This window comes from Chanodichthys erythropterus, chromosome 18 (genome assembly GCF_024489055.1).
Source record: "Chanodichthys erythropterus isolate Z2021 chromosome 18, ASM2448905v1, whole genome shotgun sequence".
Taxonomy (NCBI): Eukaryota; Metazoa; Chordata; class Actinopteri; order Cypriniformes; family Xenocyprididae; genus Chanodichthys; species Chanodichthys erythropterus.
Genome location: NC_090238.1, coordinates 21701192 through 21718258, shown reverse-complemented (window position 1 = coordinate 21718258; position 17067 = coordinate 21701192). Strand labels below are relative to the sequence as shown.

The 17067-nt window shown below is 35.5% G+C and overlaps 1 protein-coding gene across 1 annotated transcript in view; it reads left to right on the top strand.

The window, feature by feature from the left end:
* chst15 (carbohydrate (N-acetylgalactosamine 4-sulfate 6-O) sulfotransferase 15) overlaps positions 1-16483 on the top strand; it is a 43098-nt gene extending 26615 nt beyond the window's left edge. Inside the window, exons 2-8 of the mRNA XM_067366545.1 lie at positions 2429-3253; positions 5230-5569; positions 5842-5985; positions 6596-6752; positions 6910-7066; positions 9659-9806; positions 9970-16483. Coding sequence (XP_067222646.1) covers positions 2825-3253; positions 5230-5569; positions 5842-5985; positions 6596-6752; positions 6910-7066; positions 9659-9806; positions 9970-10154 — 1560 coding nt within the window. The 5' untranslated portion in view covers positions 2429-2824 and the 3' untranslated portion in view covers positions 10155-16483. The remainder of the gene's footprint in view (positions 1-2428; positions 3254-5229; positions 5570-5841; positions 5986-6595; positions 6753-6909; positions 7067-9658; positions 9807-9969) is intronic.
* Positions 16484-17067: the final 584 nt, after the last annotated feature.

Below are 17067 nucleotides of genomic sequence, written 5' to 3'. Positions count from 1 at the left end.
AAGTAATTACACTGTAAAAAAAAAAATAAATAAAATTTACGGTAAAAAAACGGCAGCTGTGGTTGCCAGAACTTTACCGTAAAAAATACAGTAGCAACGTAAAAACAAATCCGTTAAATTTACGGTAAAATAACGTATTTCATTAACTGATATAATGTTAATTTACCAACCTAATGAAGTACTAATATCTGTTTTGTACCTTTATAATACGCTGACAGTCACCAAACACAGTGGTGATAAGAGTCACATGATGAATCAAAGTTAGTTCATTTTCCACAAGCTGAGGAGGACAATACTAATATATAGAAGGAGCACACAGTGTCATTCACACACACACTAAACACCATCATTGTAACATGCATGAAATTTTAAAAATGCAATAAACATTAATTTAACAACATTAGATGTAACATAAAACCCTAATGTACATAACTGATTAGAAAAAAATGAGAAAAACTAAGAAGAAACAGAGTTATTTCAACGAAAATATATCAAATGTGAAGTGTCACGCAGGGAATTGTGGGAATGTCAATTTACGTTTTTTCACTGTAAATTTTACAATGAATTGTTGTTTTTCACTTCCAAAAACTGAATTTAATGGTATTTTACCGTAAAAATTACATTAAATGTACCATTAGATCTATTACAGTTATTCACCGTATATAGTATGGAAACTTTCTGTAAACCAATTGACAGTTTTTCACCGCAGCATTTTTACAGTCTTTTACTGTTAAAATCACGGTCATTTTTTACAGTGTAGAGCATGCTGGTCCTAAATAGTCAATTGCAGATATTTATCAAGAATGCAGCCATTAGTTTTAGAAAAACAACCTGAAACAAACCCGAAGCATATATACAATGATTTCTGAAGGATCATGTGACACTGAAGACTGCAGTAATGATGCTGAAAATTCAGCTTTGCAATCACAGGAATACATTACATCTTAAAATATAATAAGACAGAAAACAGTCACAACCCAAACAGTAGTGTAAATAGCGTTTAATTGTATGAATAAATATTTCTATCTATACAACTTCTGTATGTATAGAAACTTCTAAAGGCTAATTCACAGACAAAAACCAACAAACGCCAAGCAAACAAGTTGGCAGTTGGATTTTAGAATTTTATGAAAAATAACTCTACCCCAACAGACACCAAAAAACACTGATTGAACATTGTCAGTCAGGCGAAAACAAACTCCGACCAACTCCAACAGACGCCAACAGGGGTAACACACTGATCAGACAAAACCCAACAAACGTGTTTGTTGGTGTTTGTCTGTGCGGTGTGAATTGGCCTTAAGACACAAGGCTTTTGTTTTTGACTTCATTTGGTGTTTTCAGGCCTTAATTAGGGCAGGTCAAACCCCCTCAAACCTTGCATTTCGATCTCCTCCTCATCCTTTACAGCCTCTTTTCTCTGAATTTCTATTTCTTTTATCATTTGTATCATTGCCACACTCTTGAAAAAAAAAAAGCTGAGACAGTACCCTTTAAAAAGGTTTTAATAGACCCTTTTCACATTTCCAGGTTTCTCAGAAGTGGAAGTCATCATAGTTGGGTAAAATTCTATAGTGGTGAATGAGAGAATACATTCAATATATTTTTTTATGTTTCCATTTTCTCAAATAGCAAAAGAAAAACTCCACAATAGTGTTTTCACAACTTTCATAAATAAGAAAAAAATAGAAAGCGATTGATAACAGCACTCAGAATAGAGAAAGATGTAATTTTTACTGTCCCAGCTGCTGTATTAGAAACGCTCACAGCAGCGTTAACTAGGTTTTTGTAATTTGATGTAAAGGTAATATAATACTTAGTATAGTGTTATAAATGTACATACAGTTAAAAAAAATGAAACTATAAAAAACGTTGCAGGATTTACGATATTGATGACCGTTAAAACGCGTCATCACAGTCCGTGAAAAGGGTCTATATGTACCATTTAGGTAATAATACGTACACTTTTGGTACCAATATGTACGTTTTGAATGGGTACTGCCTCAGTGACTTTTGTACCTTTTTTTCTGAGAGTGCAGGAATGAAAGAAACACAGAGAGCAGAACAGAGAAAGAGAAGGCGTGGAGGTTGTCAAATAAATGTATCTATTAGCATGCAGCTGGTCTACTATGTTCTTAATTAGGCATGTCCTTAGGCTATCATGTCTAAATGGATTAAACTCTCCAAAACACAAACAACACACATACACTGTGCAGGCGTACATACATACCCACACACACCATATGCCACGCAGTCTGTGGCCTGTGTGATCTTCCTGCCATTCTTACTCTGATGCTTATCCAAACCCCATCACAGAGTTACTGGCATATGTGACAGACAGAAACCAAACATCCACCCGCCAAGATTTAAATCAATGAATCAACTTTGTGTATTTATGGTTTATTGTTTTTTTTTTTTTGTCTTGCAGGAATAGATCTTTCTGTTATCTGAGCTGCTGTTGTGACCTTGACAACTAAATCTGCAGTGTGTTTGTGCTGGTGCGCTGTCAACCCCGCTGCCGCTGTGTCATTTGTGGCAGCTAAATTGAAGGAGTGCTCCAGTCGTCTCCCACACATCTTGCCCCTCGCCACGTGTGCGGGAAGCCCTGCTCATTCCACTGTCTGTCTTCATGCCCACAAACATCCCATCATAAACAATGACCTGAAGCCACACAGCATCTGCTGCATGAAAGATGTTGATTTCATTGGCAAAACACAGATCTTTTGGGTTATGGCGCTATGATGGAGCAGACCTTGTACAATAACTCACATTGATGGGATTCACTTTATATGCAAAGAAAACACATCTAATGTAACACACAAAAATGGACCACAAGTATGGCCTTCTAAACGCCCCTGAAAAAAACCTGGAGTACTGCAAAAACAAGCCCAGCAACAGGTGGACGAGTGTATGGACTGTCATAGAAAACAACAGAGCACAACATCAGGCATGGGGCCCACCGACACTCGGGTCTGTACGGAAAATCAAAATCTTAAGCTTCCTTTTTGGACTTACAGTAACTGTTCTAATCATGGCATCCTACATCTTGACGAGGGATCAGAAAGTGCTCTTTTTAACGCCGTCACCGTATCACCTTACCATAGTGTCTCATCCGGCACAGCAGCCCCTTAATCTGTCCTTCACTACTGACTACACAGTGGTGAGAGAGGTGGTGAGGAGCATTGTGGCCAAAGTGGATTTCAGTCGTAGAAAAGTGCCTGACCTGGGAGAAGTGAGAGAGAAAGAGGCAAACGTATGTGATTTTTTTAACAATTAATCAAAAAAAAAAAATCATAAATAACATTTGAATTTTAAGCTTTAGATTATAGATAGCAATTATATTAAAGATTTAACCCTTGAGCGTGGGTGTTTTAAATAAAGAATATCAGAACTTTAAAGGGTTAGTTCACCCAAAAAAAGAAAATTCTGTCATTAATTACTCACCCTCTTGTCATTCCAAACCCAAAAGACTTTTGTTCATCTTCGAAACATAAATGAAGATCTTTTTATGAAATCGGAGAGCTTTCTGTTCTTCAATAGACAGTTAAGCAACTACCACGAATCCATAATCAAGCGGTTTAGTCCAAATTTTCTGAAGAGACTCGATCGCTTTATATGATCAACAGATTTATTTTAGGCTTTTATTCACATATAAACATTGATCAGCAAACATAAACAAAAGCTCAACCGAACCTGCTTGATGCGAGAGAACCTCTTCCGGAAGCTCAAATGTGCTGTGTAACACACGAGAATGAACCTCATTGGTTCTTGCAAACATGCTTGAGCTTCCATTGTGTGAACTGATGAATGTTTATGTGAATATAAGCCTAAATTCAATTTGTTCATCTTATAAAATATTTGTGTCGTTTCAGAAAATTTGCACTAAACCACTCAATTCATACAGGGCTGCGTTTCCCAAAAGCATCGTAAGCCTAAGAAGTTCGTAAAAACGATCGTACGACTATTCTTAATATTACAGTCTGTTAAATAATTAAGAATAAAATAAAAATAAATATGTAGAATAGTGCTGATAAAACATGTCTGCACTAAAAAGTTTGTCTGTACACCTGTAGAAATTGGCTAGATGAAATACATAATTTGTGCTACTGTCACCCTTAATATATACCCTTTATATAGGCATATTGATATCTAAACTTACATGTTTATGTTTTAAAATTTAGTTCATGGTTGAAAAAAATGTAGTTTATGGTTGAAAAAAGTCATCAAAAGTCTCACACACACACAGTTTTAGTTTAACTCTGAGATATTTTATTTCCATTTTTTTAAACTATAATGAATAAACTGTATTAATGAATGAAATGTTCAAGGTGTCTGAATAAATGTTGGTTTGACTGTGTATATATATATATATATATATATATATATACATACACACTTCTACAGAGAAACACCATTTTATATATATATATATATATATATATATATATATATATATATATGATATGATGATTATTAGGTTAAACGTTAAAGGATACGATTCTATAAGGTATATTTCAGCATTTCAGCATTCATGTTAAGTGCATTTTTGGGGAAACGCTCTTGGAATTGTAGCGAGCGTTCATAATCTCGTTCGTAGAAAGTGCGCTTAAGAGCTAAGATACATCGTTATTGGGAACCCAGCCTAGAATAGTTTTACGATATTTTTATGAACTTTTTAATGTCAAATTGATAGTCACGTAGTTGTCAATGGAGGGACAGAAATCTCTCGGATTTCATCAAAAAGATCTTCATTTGTGTTTTGAAAATGAATGAAAGTCTTATGGGTTTGGAATGACATGAGGGTGAGTAATGACAGAATTTTCATTTTTGGATAAACTAACCCTTTGATATTGGAGAATCCCTACTAAATAATATCATGCCAAACCAAATTTAAATTTAAACAGTTTCATAGCTCATGATAATGCCATATCATTTTTATAAAAATGGGTGGCAAACTTAATTTACATAGAGAGTTTTAAAGTCAAAGGATATATCAGTAATTCTTCATGAGTTGAATTGGAAAGTTCAAACAGCATTTTTGTTTTGTCACTTTTGATCAATTTAATGCCTCCTTGCTGAATAAAAGTATACATTTTTTAATTAATAAAATTTCAATTAAGATCAACAAAAACTTACTAACCCCAAACTTTTGAATAGTAGTGTATATAAAGTAAATACACTTATATCTTAGTTTACTATTATAAGCCTTCTGGTCTTTCTCATCCACAGATATTCACTGCAATTCCTCGGAAATTTCTCCCCCATCTCAAGAACCCCTGCTGGTATGAAGAATTCTTTGGGAATATCACAGCCGATCCTTATGGGAAAAACTTGTATGCCCTTTACTCAAAGCGCTTCCAAGCAATATATGACCACCTGCGCAGGGCGTTTCCAGCTCACCTGCATCAGCATGCAGGTAGATATTACCGCCTGCGCTGCCTGCCCTTCTTTTACATCATCGGTCAGCCTAAGTGCGGCACCACAGATCTCTACGACCGGTTGCGGCTACATCCAGAGGTCCATTTCACCACTATGAAGGAACCACACTGGTGGACACGAAAGAGGTTTGGTGAGTTTCACAAAAAAGATAAATCAACCCTATGGTTTAAAATGTGAATTTATTATGCTGGTTGGTCTTTTTGCCAGCAAAATGTTCATCCCTCACATCACTCCCATTTTCTTAAAATGCAAAGCATCTGCTTAATGTTAGACAGATCATTGGGTTCTATCACATTTAGTTTCTTTCACAAATTTTACAGCTGCAGAACAGATGCCCTGTAATTCTGTTTGCAAGCTCTTTTACAACTGAAATAATTGTACTTTGTTTTCCCCTGGTTTAAGGTATCATCACGTTGAGTAATGGTTTAAATAACCCCTATCCGCTGAATGACTACCTGGACCTTTTTGACCAAGCATCCAATCAGATTCAAGATCACTTGATGAGCAACTCCTCTAAAAGCCACAAAAAAGTTGGCACCATAATTGGTAATATTTATTCATTTTAATTGTGTTTTAGGTTTAGTTACTTGTGTAGGCCCTTTCTTTAAGGCAGGGATTCCCAAACTATTTGTAAGCTGAGCCTCTCTGACATAAAATATTTATTTGAAGTACCCCCTGAGATTTTAAGATAATATTTCAAATATTTAACAACATATCGGCATGTTCATGGTTATCTGATGTCACATAGTTTGCTTTATTTTAAAATGATTTATTTTATAATTCAATTAATGATTAGCTTTTTTTTAATCAACTCACAAACTCCATGCAGTTCCCTCGTTAAACCCCAGTTTTAGGTATTGTAGGCCTATAGTTTTTGATGTGGCTGCTGAAAGTTCTTCAATTAAATTCACATCATCTAGAAACACAGACGTTCTCATTAGGGGTGCCAGATGTTATGGTTAAGGTCTGTCCTCTTGTTATGACTCATACCAGAGGTATTAAAATAAAATTAGAGGCCTGGGAAATTACAACAGTCAAAAAGAATGATGAATATCATTCATCAGATTATTCCTGTCTTCAAATGAAATATTAAGTTGATTGGGATCAAGCAGGGTTATAAACTTTAATAATTTCATATACATTTTTTGACTGACAGGTGAAGCGAGCGCATCAACAATGTGGGACAATAACGCTTGGGTTTATTTCTACGACAATGGAAAGGGGGTGGAGCCTCCTTTTCTGGTGCAAGACTTCATTCATGCTGTCCAACCAGATGCCAGATTCATTGTGATGCTCAGAGACCCAGTAGAGAGGTACTAATCCACTTTTCAAATAAGATTAGGTATATTTATCTCTATGGTTCGGATATCATATCCAGTAGTAGACTACTGTGTGAGAGATGCTCTTTATATTGTCCTCTTACCTTTTATTGCGTTTGTGCACTGTGTGTATTTGTGTGTGAGAGAGCAGGCTTTACTCAGACTATCTGTACTTTGGCATGGCTAATAAATCTGTGGAGGATTTTCATGAGCGAGTATCAGAATCGCTGCATCTGTTTGAGGGCTGCTTGGCTGAGAGGTCCATCCGTTCCTGCATTTACAACACCACTCTCAACAACCTGATGCCTGTGAGTGCAACATGAATCACCTCAAATGTGAATATTTAATATTGCTATCTTGAAGGGATAGTACACCTAAAAATGAAAATTCCATCATCGTTTCCTCAACCTCGTGTTCCAAACCTGTGTGATTTAAAAGAGATGTAGTAATGATGCATTGAAAGTGAACTGAAAACAGGGGCTGTCAAGTTTCTAAAACAATTCCTTCAACTCCTTAAAATGTTATCTTCTGAACGATAGATGGATATTTCTCCCCAAAGCATCACAGTTGGTAATTCTCATTAGGGATGGCCACCAAAGGCGGCTGGTGTGAGTCAGAGTCAGATTTCGTTCAGTGTGATATGATGTAATTGGTTCAGCCACCAGGTGCAGCCTTGTAGATAAGATATACCCACCAGGGGATGAGCTGTTCTGGCTCTTCCCCAAAGCTGTGCAGCCAGTAGATGATCTTCACCTCTGGAGAAAGCTGTTGGAAGGTGAAATGAAAGCAGTTTTAGAAAAAACTGAATGTGTTTTGAAAAGTACATTGTTTTGCTGCACTGATCTGGGGATTAAAGTCATGAATGATTTATGGCTGTGATGCTGGTAAAGCTGGTTGATGAAGCAGCAAAACTCTGGATTGCTGCATCATTGCTGCTTAGTCTGTTACAGTAAATTGGATGTAATATAATCACAGATACTCAAGTAATTATATACTGTTATTTAATTAATTTTCCCTTGAAACAGTAAAGTAATGGATCACTCTTAATTTTTCTGTAATTTAATTAGTTACGTTGGAGTTAACTGCATTAAATACTATATAGAACAATTCTACATAAAACAATAGTGGATTTAACATCAAAAACGTTTAATGTTAAAATGTATGTTTTTAATTTTAACATTCTGCATTTAAATACTTTAGTCAGTTCAAGAATAATTTGTTCAATGTTTAATATATATATTATAAATTATATATAATATATATATATTATATATAATATAGTGTGTAAAAACCAATGTAATTTTACTCTGTTTATTAATGTTTTTACTCAATATGTGTGCAGTTATTGGAGGATTTGTGATATCTTTTAAATTTAAATAAATAAATTAAATAATATTTTTTTTAAAAGGTTTTTATGCAAATGCAGCTTTTTATGTAAAATTCACTTTATAAAAGGCCCAGATTTCTAACTTTTCATGTGGATAACATGGATAATTTGACATGGTTTAGTGTAAGATTTTTGCCCATCTTTTGAAAAATGCAGTTATAAAAGTAACAAAAAAACTATCATTTTTACCAGTAGATGGCTGTAGAGCTCCACTATTTGCTGTGTGCTATTTGAAAGATGTCTTTTCACAAGTTTTTTTTTTTAGTTGGATTCATATCTAAATGTTTTGAAATCACAATTATAACAATAAAAATTACTTTTTGTCAAAGTTTAGCATTTTTTGTACGGAAAAAAAAAAATCAGTTTTTCAATAATATCATCAATAATGTAACCCACAGAGACCCCACTTAGAAACTGGACAAAATCCATTCCCAAATCAGAAACAACGCACAACACAAATAGACAGAAATGAAGTGGCACACTTCCAAAAATGCAAAAAACATCCCCAATACAAAATGGACATGCTCACACACACGCACGCACACAAAAATAAAAATTATTTATTTTATTATTTTTATTATAAAATTATTATTGAAAATCTGATTTTGCCCTGCACAAAAAATGCTAAACTTTGACAAAGTAATTTTTATTGTTATAATTGTGATTTCATAACATTTAGATATGAATCCAACTGAAAAAAACTGAAAAAAAAAAACTTTTTTTTCTACACTAACATAAAAACAAGATATCACTCCAATTTTTTTTTTTAATTTGTAGATCTTAAAAGTGTTAACCACCGTACAAAGTCTCATGCCATTTGGACAAAGAGAAATTTTTTTTTTTATTTGAGCAAACATCATTTGCGGGTCAAAAAGACCCCGAAGACCGCACAAGGTAAAAGAGTAACTTACCCAACAATGAATAAATGCAAATAGAGAGTTGTTGCATCATTGTTGCACCACCAATCGAATTGAGAATGTCTGTTATATTCTGAAGGTATCAATTGAATTGTTATTTCACTATAACTAAATGAATTGTCATTTTATGGACCATAGTAACCTATTTACAGCATTTCCCAGAATTATAACATATAATCAATAGATTTTTATTTGTATAACAACATTATTATTTATCTACATATCAGTTGAAATTTGTCTCTGAAACTTGGAATTGAAAAAGATAAGAATGTTGTCTTATCCTGGTATTATAATATAATATATTAAATACAAAGTATACCTGATGTTTACATCAGAAGCTATTTTTTAACAATATATAGTAACTATATCACTGTTATATACAGCAGTACATAAAATCTGTTATAAAACTGAAAAAATGAAGGATTGTCTCACTGCTAAATGTTATACTGATCCTTTGGGTCCCTCTGTTGGTGAACACATGAAACTCATGCATTCACTTCAACTAACTTCCCTGGGGGCCACAAGATGACTCTTAAATTATTTAATTATAGAATTATTTAAAAAGATTTTGGCACTGTATTTCTCCTTTTTTGTAGGTGAGGATTCACGTGGGACTGTATGTCATATACCTGCTAGACTGGCTAAGTGTTTTCAGCAGAGAGCAGATACTCATCCTACGACTGGAGGATCATGCTGCCAACCGGAAAATCACAATGCGGAGAGTCTTTGAATTTCTTCAGTTGGGTAAGTTATACGTCATTTTCATGCTTCTACATACATAAAGTACGAAAACGTGTGTCTGTTTGTTTAACCTCCTGAAGTCTTCATAAATTTGTCATTATGTGCAAATAAGTGCAAGAATCTATTATTTCAATGACCGTGTGTTTGTGCTTCATCGACCCTTCAGGTCCTCTTACACTGCAGAAGGAAGCAGACATCACGAAGAGCCCTGCCTCCAACACAAGACGACCAGCCAATCGAAATCTTGGTCCAATGCTATCCATAACCAAGGAGATCCTGCAGAACTTCTACAGGCCGTTTAACCAGCGCCTAGCACTGGTTCTAAAGGACCCTGCCTTTCTCTGGACGTAGCCCTGAGGAAGAGGGAATGAACAGACATATATAATTGTAATAGACAAAAGTGATACAAATTTAACACTATTAGATTTGTTAGGCCAGTACTGGGTGGCTGGTATCACCTTTGGCCTGAATTTAAATTAAAGCAAACTTTTTCTATATAGTGATACCACTGACTTTATTTTTTTATTTTTTCATTTGGTTATTTGGTGCTGGACACTTTCATTATTGCACTTTGATACTCAGAGAGTATTTGGTCAGAATGACCACTGAGAAAGACAATTCATATGGATCTGGAAGGTGTTTCAACAAACAAACAGAAAAGGCAGCAGTCAGAATATACACTCAACACAACTAATATTAAATAATAAAAGTGCTGTCAATGTGGCTGTTACAGCTTTAAGAGTTTAGCTCTGAGAAAAATGTGAGAGTGTCAATTGTTGCCTGAAAGGTCAGAACTAGATATAAAAGACAATATAAAGGATTGTGGAAACAGAACACAAAAGCCATCATGGACATTGTACTGGGTGAATGACATCTGGTGTCACTGTAATGTAATTTTAATGTTGTAATCTGTTATTGTGACTGTACAGAGACAAGGGCAAGAATTCATCCATTCCCACTTAATTCATATCTTCTGATTGAATTGCAATAAATAGTGTTTCTTTAACTTAATTTGTCACAAGAACTGGTAATAGTAAGATTACTCAAAAATAAATGAAAAATATTTTTATGTAAGTGTCTTAGATACACAAGTCACTGATAATATACATGGAAACTAATTAACACATTTAATTAACACATTAATTAACACATTTAATTCATTTTAATGAATATATTAATAAAACACTTTTAGATTACAACAAGTTTTCAGTCATATGCTATATTTCAGGAATGTTGGTGTAAGATTATTTGTAAAGTACCCTAACAAAAATTGTGAATGTTAAGAGCTTTTAAAAATGGTTACTGGTGAAAATCTACTAAAAAATAATTAAATGTTTGTAATTTAGCTTAAGGATATATGCTTCTTACATTTTTTGTTAGTGTAATATATGCCTTTATTTTTACTTTCAAATGGCAAGTGGCAACCAATGAAGACAAGAATTTCTCACCTCCTCAGTGCCTTTAATGAACTGTTACATCCTTCATGACATCGGACGATGATTTTCGGATGGGGCTGGAGGATGAAGTGCATGGGAGCATCAACTATTATGATTCATATGATGCCCTTTAAGGCCCTTCTCCAAATCCACTTTGGTGATGTAATGCCGCATAGATAGACAATGTTTTGTTTTTTTGTTTGTTTGTTTTTTTGCAAAATTTGAACATACATACAGGATCAGGGAAATAAAATGTGGTTGTGTCTCTTATCATACATTAAAAGAACAGAAAACAAATATCCCAAGTTTGCATACATCAATATGAAATAATAAGGAAAAGAAGAACAATAATTAGGTTAAATCACATCTTTATATAAACCATCATAATGCATCAAAAAATTTTTACTTTTTTGTTATTTATAAGTCTGAGGGATAAAATAAAGGAGTTAAATTCAGCAAGAAAAATAGGAAAACTTAAGGGAGATTTAAGCCACTTTTGTTTGTGAATGAAGAATATAGATAGACGATGGGTAGTACTGCGTTATCGGCAGAGGGACGTCGTGGCCGCAAGGGCGGCGCTCCTGAACGCTCTACGGCCTCGTGGAGTTCACGGGCACGCGGTGGCCATCTTGATATGAAAACGTATTCGTGAGTAGGCCTACTGTGTATTCGGACATAGCCTACTTTGACTCAGTTGCTTACTATACAATAGTAGACATAAATACAGAATACGTTTTCACTGCTGCAGCGGATAATTAAAATATGCATGCGTGTTATAGTGTGTAAGATTTGAAAGCTATGCCAGATTTTAAGTGAACCACGATACTTTTCCGTTGGTTGCTCAAAAGTATGGCTTTAGAGTGACAATTCATTCATTGCCATTCCAGTGAAGAAACTGGACTTACTGTTGAGTGGCGGTTCATCCCAAATCTGACGACGCATCTACAATATGGTTTGTGCAAAACGAGCAGACAGATTCGGCCAATTTATGTTACAACTGCGATGATCAAAAGAACAGAGTAACATGGACAAAACAGTCACTCGTTGTAAACAAATATTCAATGACAGTCACTGGTACTGTTTCTTCTTCGTATGTTTTTGGCGCATTGCATCCTGTGTGCATATCGCCACCTACTTTTGCTGTTATGCAGTCATGATTTATTTTTTAATCAATTTCTAACTTGTTTTTGCTCTTTTCTAGTTTTTCCAAATATACTTACATATCTAATTAAATATTCATACTTACATAATTTATTAATGCTCTGTCTATTCTATTCTATTCCTTCTTCCAAAGGTGCTGCGTGTTCAGCTCCTCCAGGCTAATTCTGTGGTCTCTTAAGATCCAGAATAGACTAGAACATCTGCGTTCTATATTTAAATCCTTTAATTTAACCCAGTAGTATATATATTTTTATTAATATCCTGTATACAACTCTCTATTAAAATCATATCCTAATACTCGTACTTTTTTTTGAATGGGAGAAAACGGCGGAATAAGTCCCGCCTTCTAAATAAGAGCTAATGGCTGATTGGTACAGTCATCGCGTCACCGAATGCAGCGGCCGTTAGAAGCTCCGGTTTCTATAGAAACAGTCAGACGCGCGCCTCAGAAATGAGGCACAAAAGACGCGCGCCTCAGGGTGTGTCTCAATCAGTTCCCTAGATCCCGAGCTCGTGAATCAGTATATCGTGTACACGAATTCGGGCACTGGTAAGGACAGTAAAAGATACTGGTTCACTACACATTGGGACACTTATGACTCTATTTCCGGTGACGTGACAACGTCATTGTACAACATCACTACTGGTATTTATGAACAACAACAGAGCTGATATTTTCTGACATTACGTGTAATGTTATTTAAAGTACGTTATGATTAATTATTTGCTTGTTACATATACGTGCAACATTTCAGCCATGAATAAATTATAAATGTTAGCTAGATTATGTTCATTACTTGTCTAGCGATGTATGTTTATGCTGAAATATGATAAAATAACGGTTTGTATTTTTAAAAACATCTATCGCGTATGGTTATGTGTAGTGAGTTGGCTCACGTGATTCAAGTTTCGCGCTTCAGAACTTCCTTTAAGGGAGCATTAATATGATTGTTATCGTTTTTAACATTGTTTTATAATGTAAATAACATATAGGATAAAATAGTTTTATTGCGTGTCGAGCCGTTTCTGAGATAGATATCTCCGATGCACAGTGTATACGTCAGCGTCCGAATTCATTCACTTCAATTCGTTCACTCCATACAGATATAGTGCACTCAAATGCCATACACTATATAGGGATTAGTGAATGAGTGAACGAGTGAGCGGTTTCGGACACAGCTATAGTGAGCATCGATGCTCCCTGGTTTTCATGGTGCATTGTGGGACTTTTCAGGTAGGAACGTTTTGCCCTGAAAGGATTCTGCGATTGAGACAGCCCTTAAAGCAGAACTAAGTAACTTTTTTTACCTTCATAAATAGTTTTCTAAGTCCTTACGATGGTTAATTGACTTGTAGTGGTGTGTTTGAGACGAGCACTAACCCCCTCTGGTACGTCTACGCCAGAATACAGCACTTGCAACTTGAGCTGCACCGACCCGAAACAATCTCGCCTCATGTTCACGTTCACGCGAGAGTGACAAAATGCTTTACGGTAATTCAAAAACAATGTATATTATGTATTTATAAGACAATTTCGAAAATTACCCACCTCCATCGAGTGTACTGTATTTGCAAATTTACCCACCTCCTCTTTCTTGTACTGTATTTGCAAAACTACTGCGCTGGCGAGTGTTTTAGTCCAGAGCTGCGCTTGGAGTATTTATGACAGTGTCATTCACCGAAGGAAACTGTAGGGGGAGCTTCGCGAATCTTGCTTAGTTCTGCTTTAAAATGGCCGACTCCCTGGTCACTGCCCTGACTACTGAACTAGGGAGCTGATTGAGACACAGGATCAGAAATGAGGCACAAGAGACGCGCATTTAGGACTGCGCATGCGCATTAGCTTGATCCAGCCTGAATAATTCAGTTTTTTTGTCATGATTCGAGCGTTTAGAAACAATTTATGAGACAGTTGTTGTCAGATTTCATTGGTGATTTCAAATATGAAATTTAATCGAAAGCTTGGAGAATCAAATTGGAGAAATTGTTTTCCCCCCATTCAAAGAGATCGGAGCTGCACTTGAATGCCCGAGAGGAGTTTCAAAGATGGCCGCCGAGTGAAATGACTCGTCTTAAAGGGACTTTGGTAACGTCAAAGAATATACTCTTTGGTAACGTCTAGCAGCACGCTGTTGTTGTTTCGTTCAAACATTATGGAACATGGCAAGCAAACTTTGGGACAAACGAGAAATAAAAGGAGGAACAATATCGGCGTGGCCTTTCTAATATTTGTGACAATTTTGACTTGACAGAGCTTGACGCCGCTCTTGCACATTATTAGACAAGGTAAGCAAATGTAGGCATACATAAGACGAATCATGTTATATAGCAACACGATGAAATGTTAGAATATCATCAGTATGATATTCTTATGTTGATCTAGCTTAACTGTTAAGTCTCATACAGCCAACAAACTAATACATAGAATCATAGGCGCCGATTTATGTTTCTGCCGGTGGGTGCTCGCTCAACACTGGACGCGCTCTCGACTTTTGCCTTTAAAATAACGTCATTGAAACGGACTTAAATAAACTATATATAAGGATCGTTTCTGATCACAATCTGCATTGTAAAAAGCGGTATATAAATAAAGGTGACTTGACTTGATAGCTGCAAACGATTTTTTTTTTTCTTGTTCAAATCCATGGATAATATCTCGTAATTTTCCGTGGGTGCTCGACCATTTCCGTGGGTGCTCCAGCCCCCGGGATCGGCGCCGCCTATGCATAGAATAACATTAAGTTACATCTTTCAACACACTCAAATGAGGTTTAGTATGACGCCTTGCTTTATACCGCAGTCATGTTAAAAACATGAATGCATTCACTCATCCATAAACATTATTTCTAGTGATGGGAAGGTTGATACCGGGGCTTCGATGCTCCAACATAGTTTTCAAAGCACTATTGTATCACACAGTGTACCGAATACCGATGCTTGTATCGAAATGACAATACCACGTGATTGACATGCAGTATCGGAAAGTCGAGACAGCTGGTTTGAAAACATTGGCGCTTCACTGATAGCCTACATAAGGAAAATGCATTTAATCATGTTTTATTGCTGGGGTCTCAGAGAACCCGAACAGAACATAAGGGTGAAACAGCTCATCTAAAATATTTTTTTAACTACTCATGTCAGTTATGATCACATCATTGTATATTTTATATCACTGATCAAATATGTGATTCTGTTGACCATGCAGGTTACACATGACACGAGTTTTAGTCTCTGCCACTAATTAATTTAGATGAGATTACAACAGATTCAAGACAAGAGTGATTCCGTATGTCACGGACTTGAAGCTTTGGTCATGTGATTTTTCAAACCGTAGATCTGCTCCGCAATGATTTGGATATGGTGAAGAAAACAAGTTTGACCACCAGATGTCACTAATGCGCACTGTGTTAAAAGCTTCGAGTAATGAACCATTTTCCGGCACAATCTGATGAAAGCCTCAAACGCTTCAGAAAGCCTCGGTTTCCCATCACTAATTATTTCGCCATAAACATTATTAGATCCATCGGCATGACAAGTTCCATGAGCCCACACTCATTCACTGCGTCATCAATCTACGCCTTTGTTATTGTTTTAAAGAGTTTAGCGACCCCTAGCGGCGAAAAAACATACTGTGCCTTTAAGAGAAAAACAAGACAGCCAACCCAAGTGTATCAGTATCAGTGTACTGGATCTGTGAATAATGTCTTAATGGGACAGCAGTCTAATATTCCTGCTCTATATGTTTTAATGTTAATCAAAGGACAAAGAAATAACTCTTGACTGAATATGTAACTTCAATGAAATTGTAACTTAATGTTTCAACTCTATTTAATTATTCTTAATAGTTTATATGAAGTGTTATTTTATATTAGATTACTTTATTCAATTTCTGTACCTGAAAGCTGTTAGATACCTGAAAAACCTGTACAGCATTGTTTATTTTATTTGTATCTTAGCTCTCGTGTATTTATTTGTGCTGTTTGTAGTTAGATTGTTTCTATTTTCTTTATCTTAATTTGACAATTGTACTATTTTTATTTTTATTTTTTTACTGATCATAGCACATACCGAACTGTACAGAAACCATGACAATAAAAATGGGATACAAACCGTCCCACCCCTAATAGTAAATGTACCCTTCTTCCACAACAGCGACATCATCTTGTCTTGTCAATAAAGTAGCTAATGCATGTTGAAATGGTAGGTGACATGACCAAAATCTTATATCACAATATGATTAATTTTATTTCAATAAACAGATAACAATATATAACAATATATGTCATGACATAGTAATAAAGAAATCAGATGTATTAAAAAACACTGTGTGGTCTTCACTGTGTAAATTAAATACACATTGTTCTTAATAAAGTTACAAAAAGTGATTTAGTGAAGAGCTTTCTTTTGTTGTTTGATTAACATGAATGACAGACCGCAGGAATAATAGGCTGCTGTCACTTTAAGAGCTGCCCAAATGACTGTATTTACTAGGATACTTGCAGAGAGGCATTTTGACACATGTAAGCGTGTATGTTTAACCATTCAAAGCCAATAAAGCAGCAAAAATAACCATTCAGTACACACGCTCTCACTGAGCAGCAGCTTAACGTGTGCACATCTCTCAGACAGCCTATAGTGAAATTAGTTCTGTTTTGCTGCCTATTGCA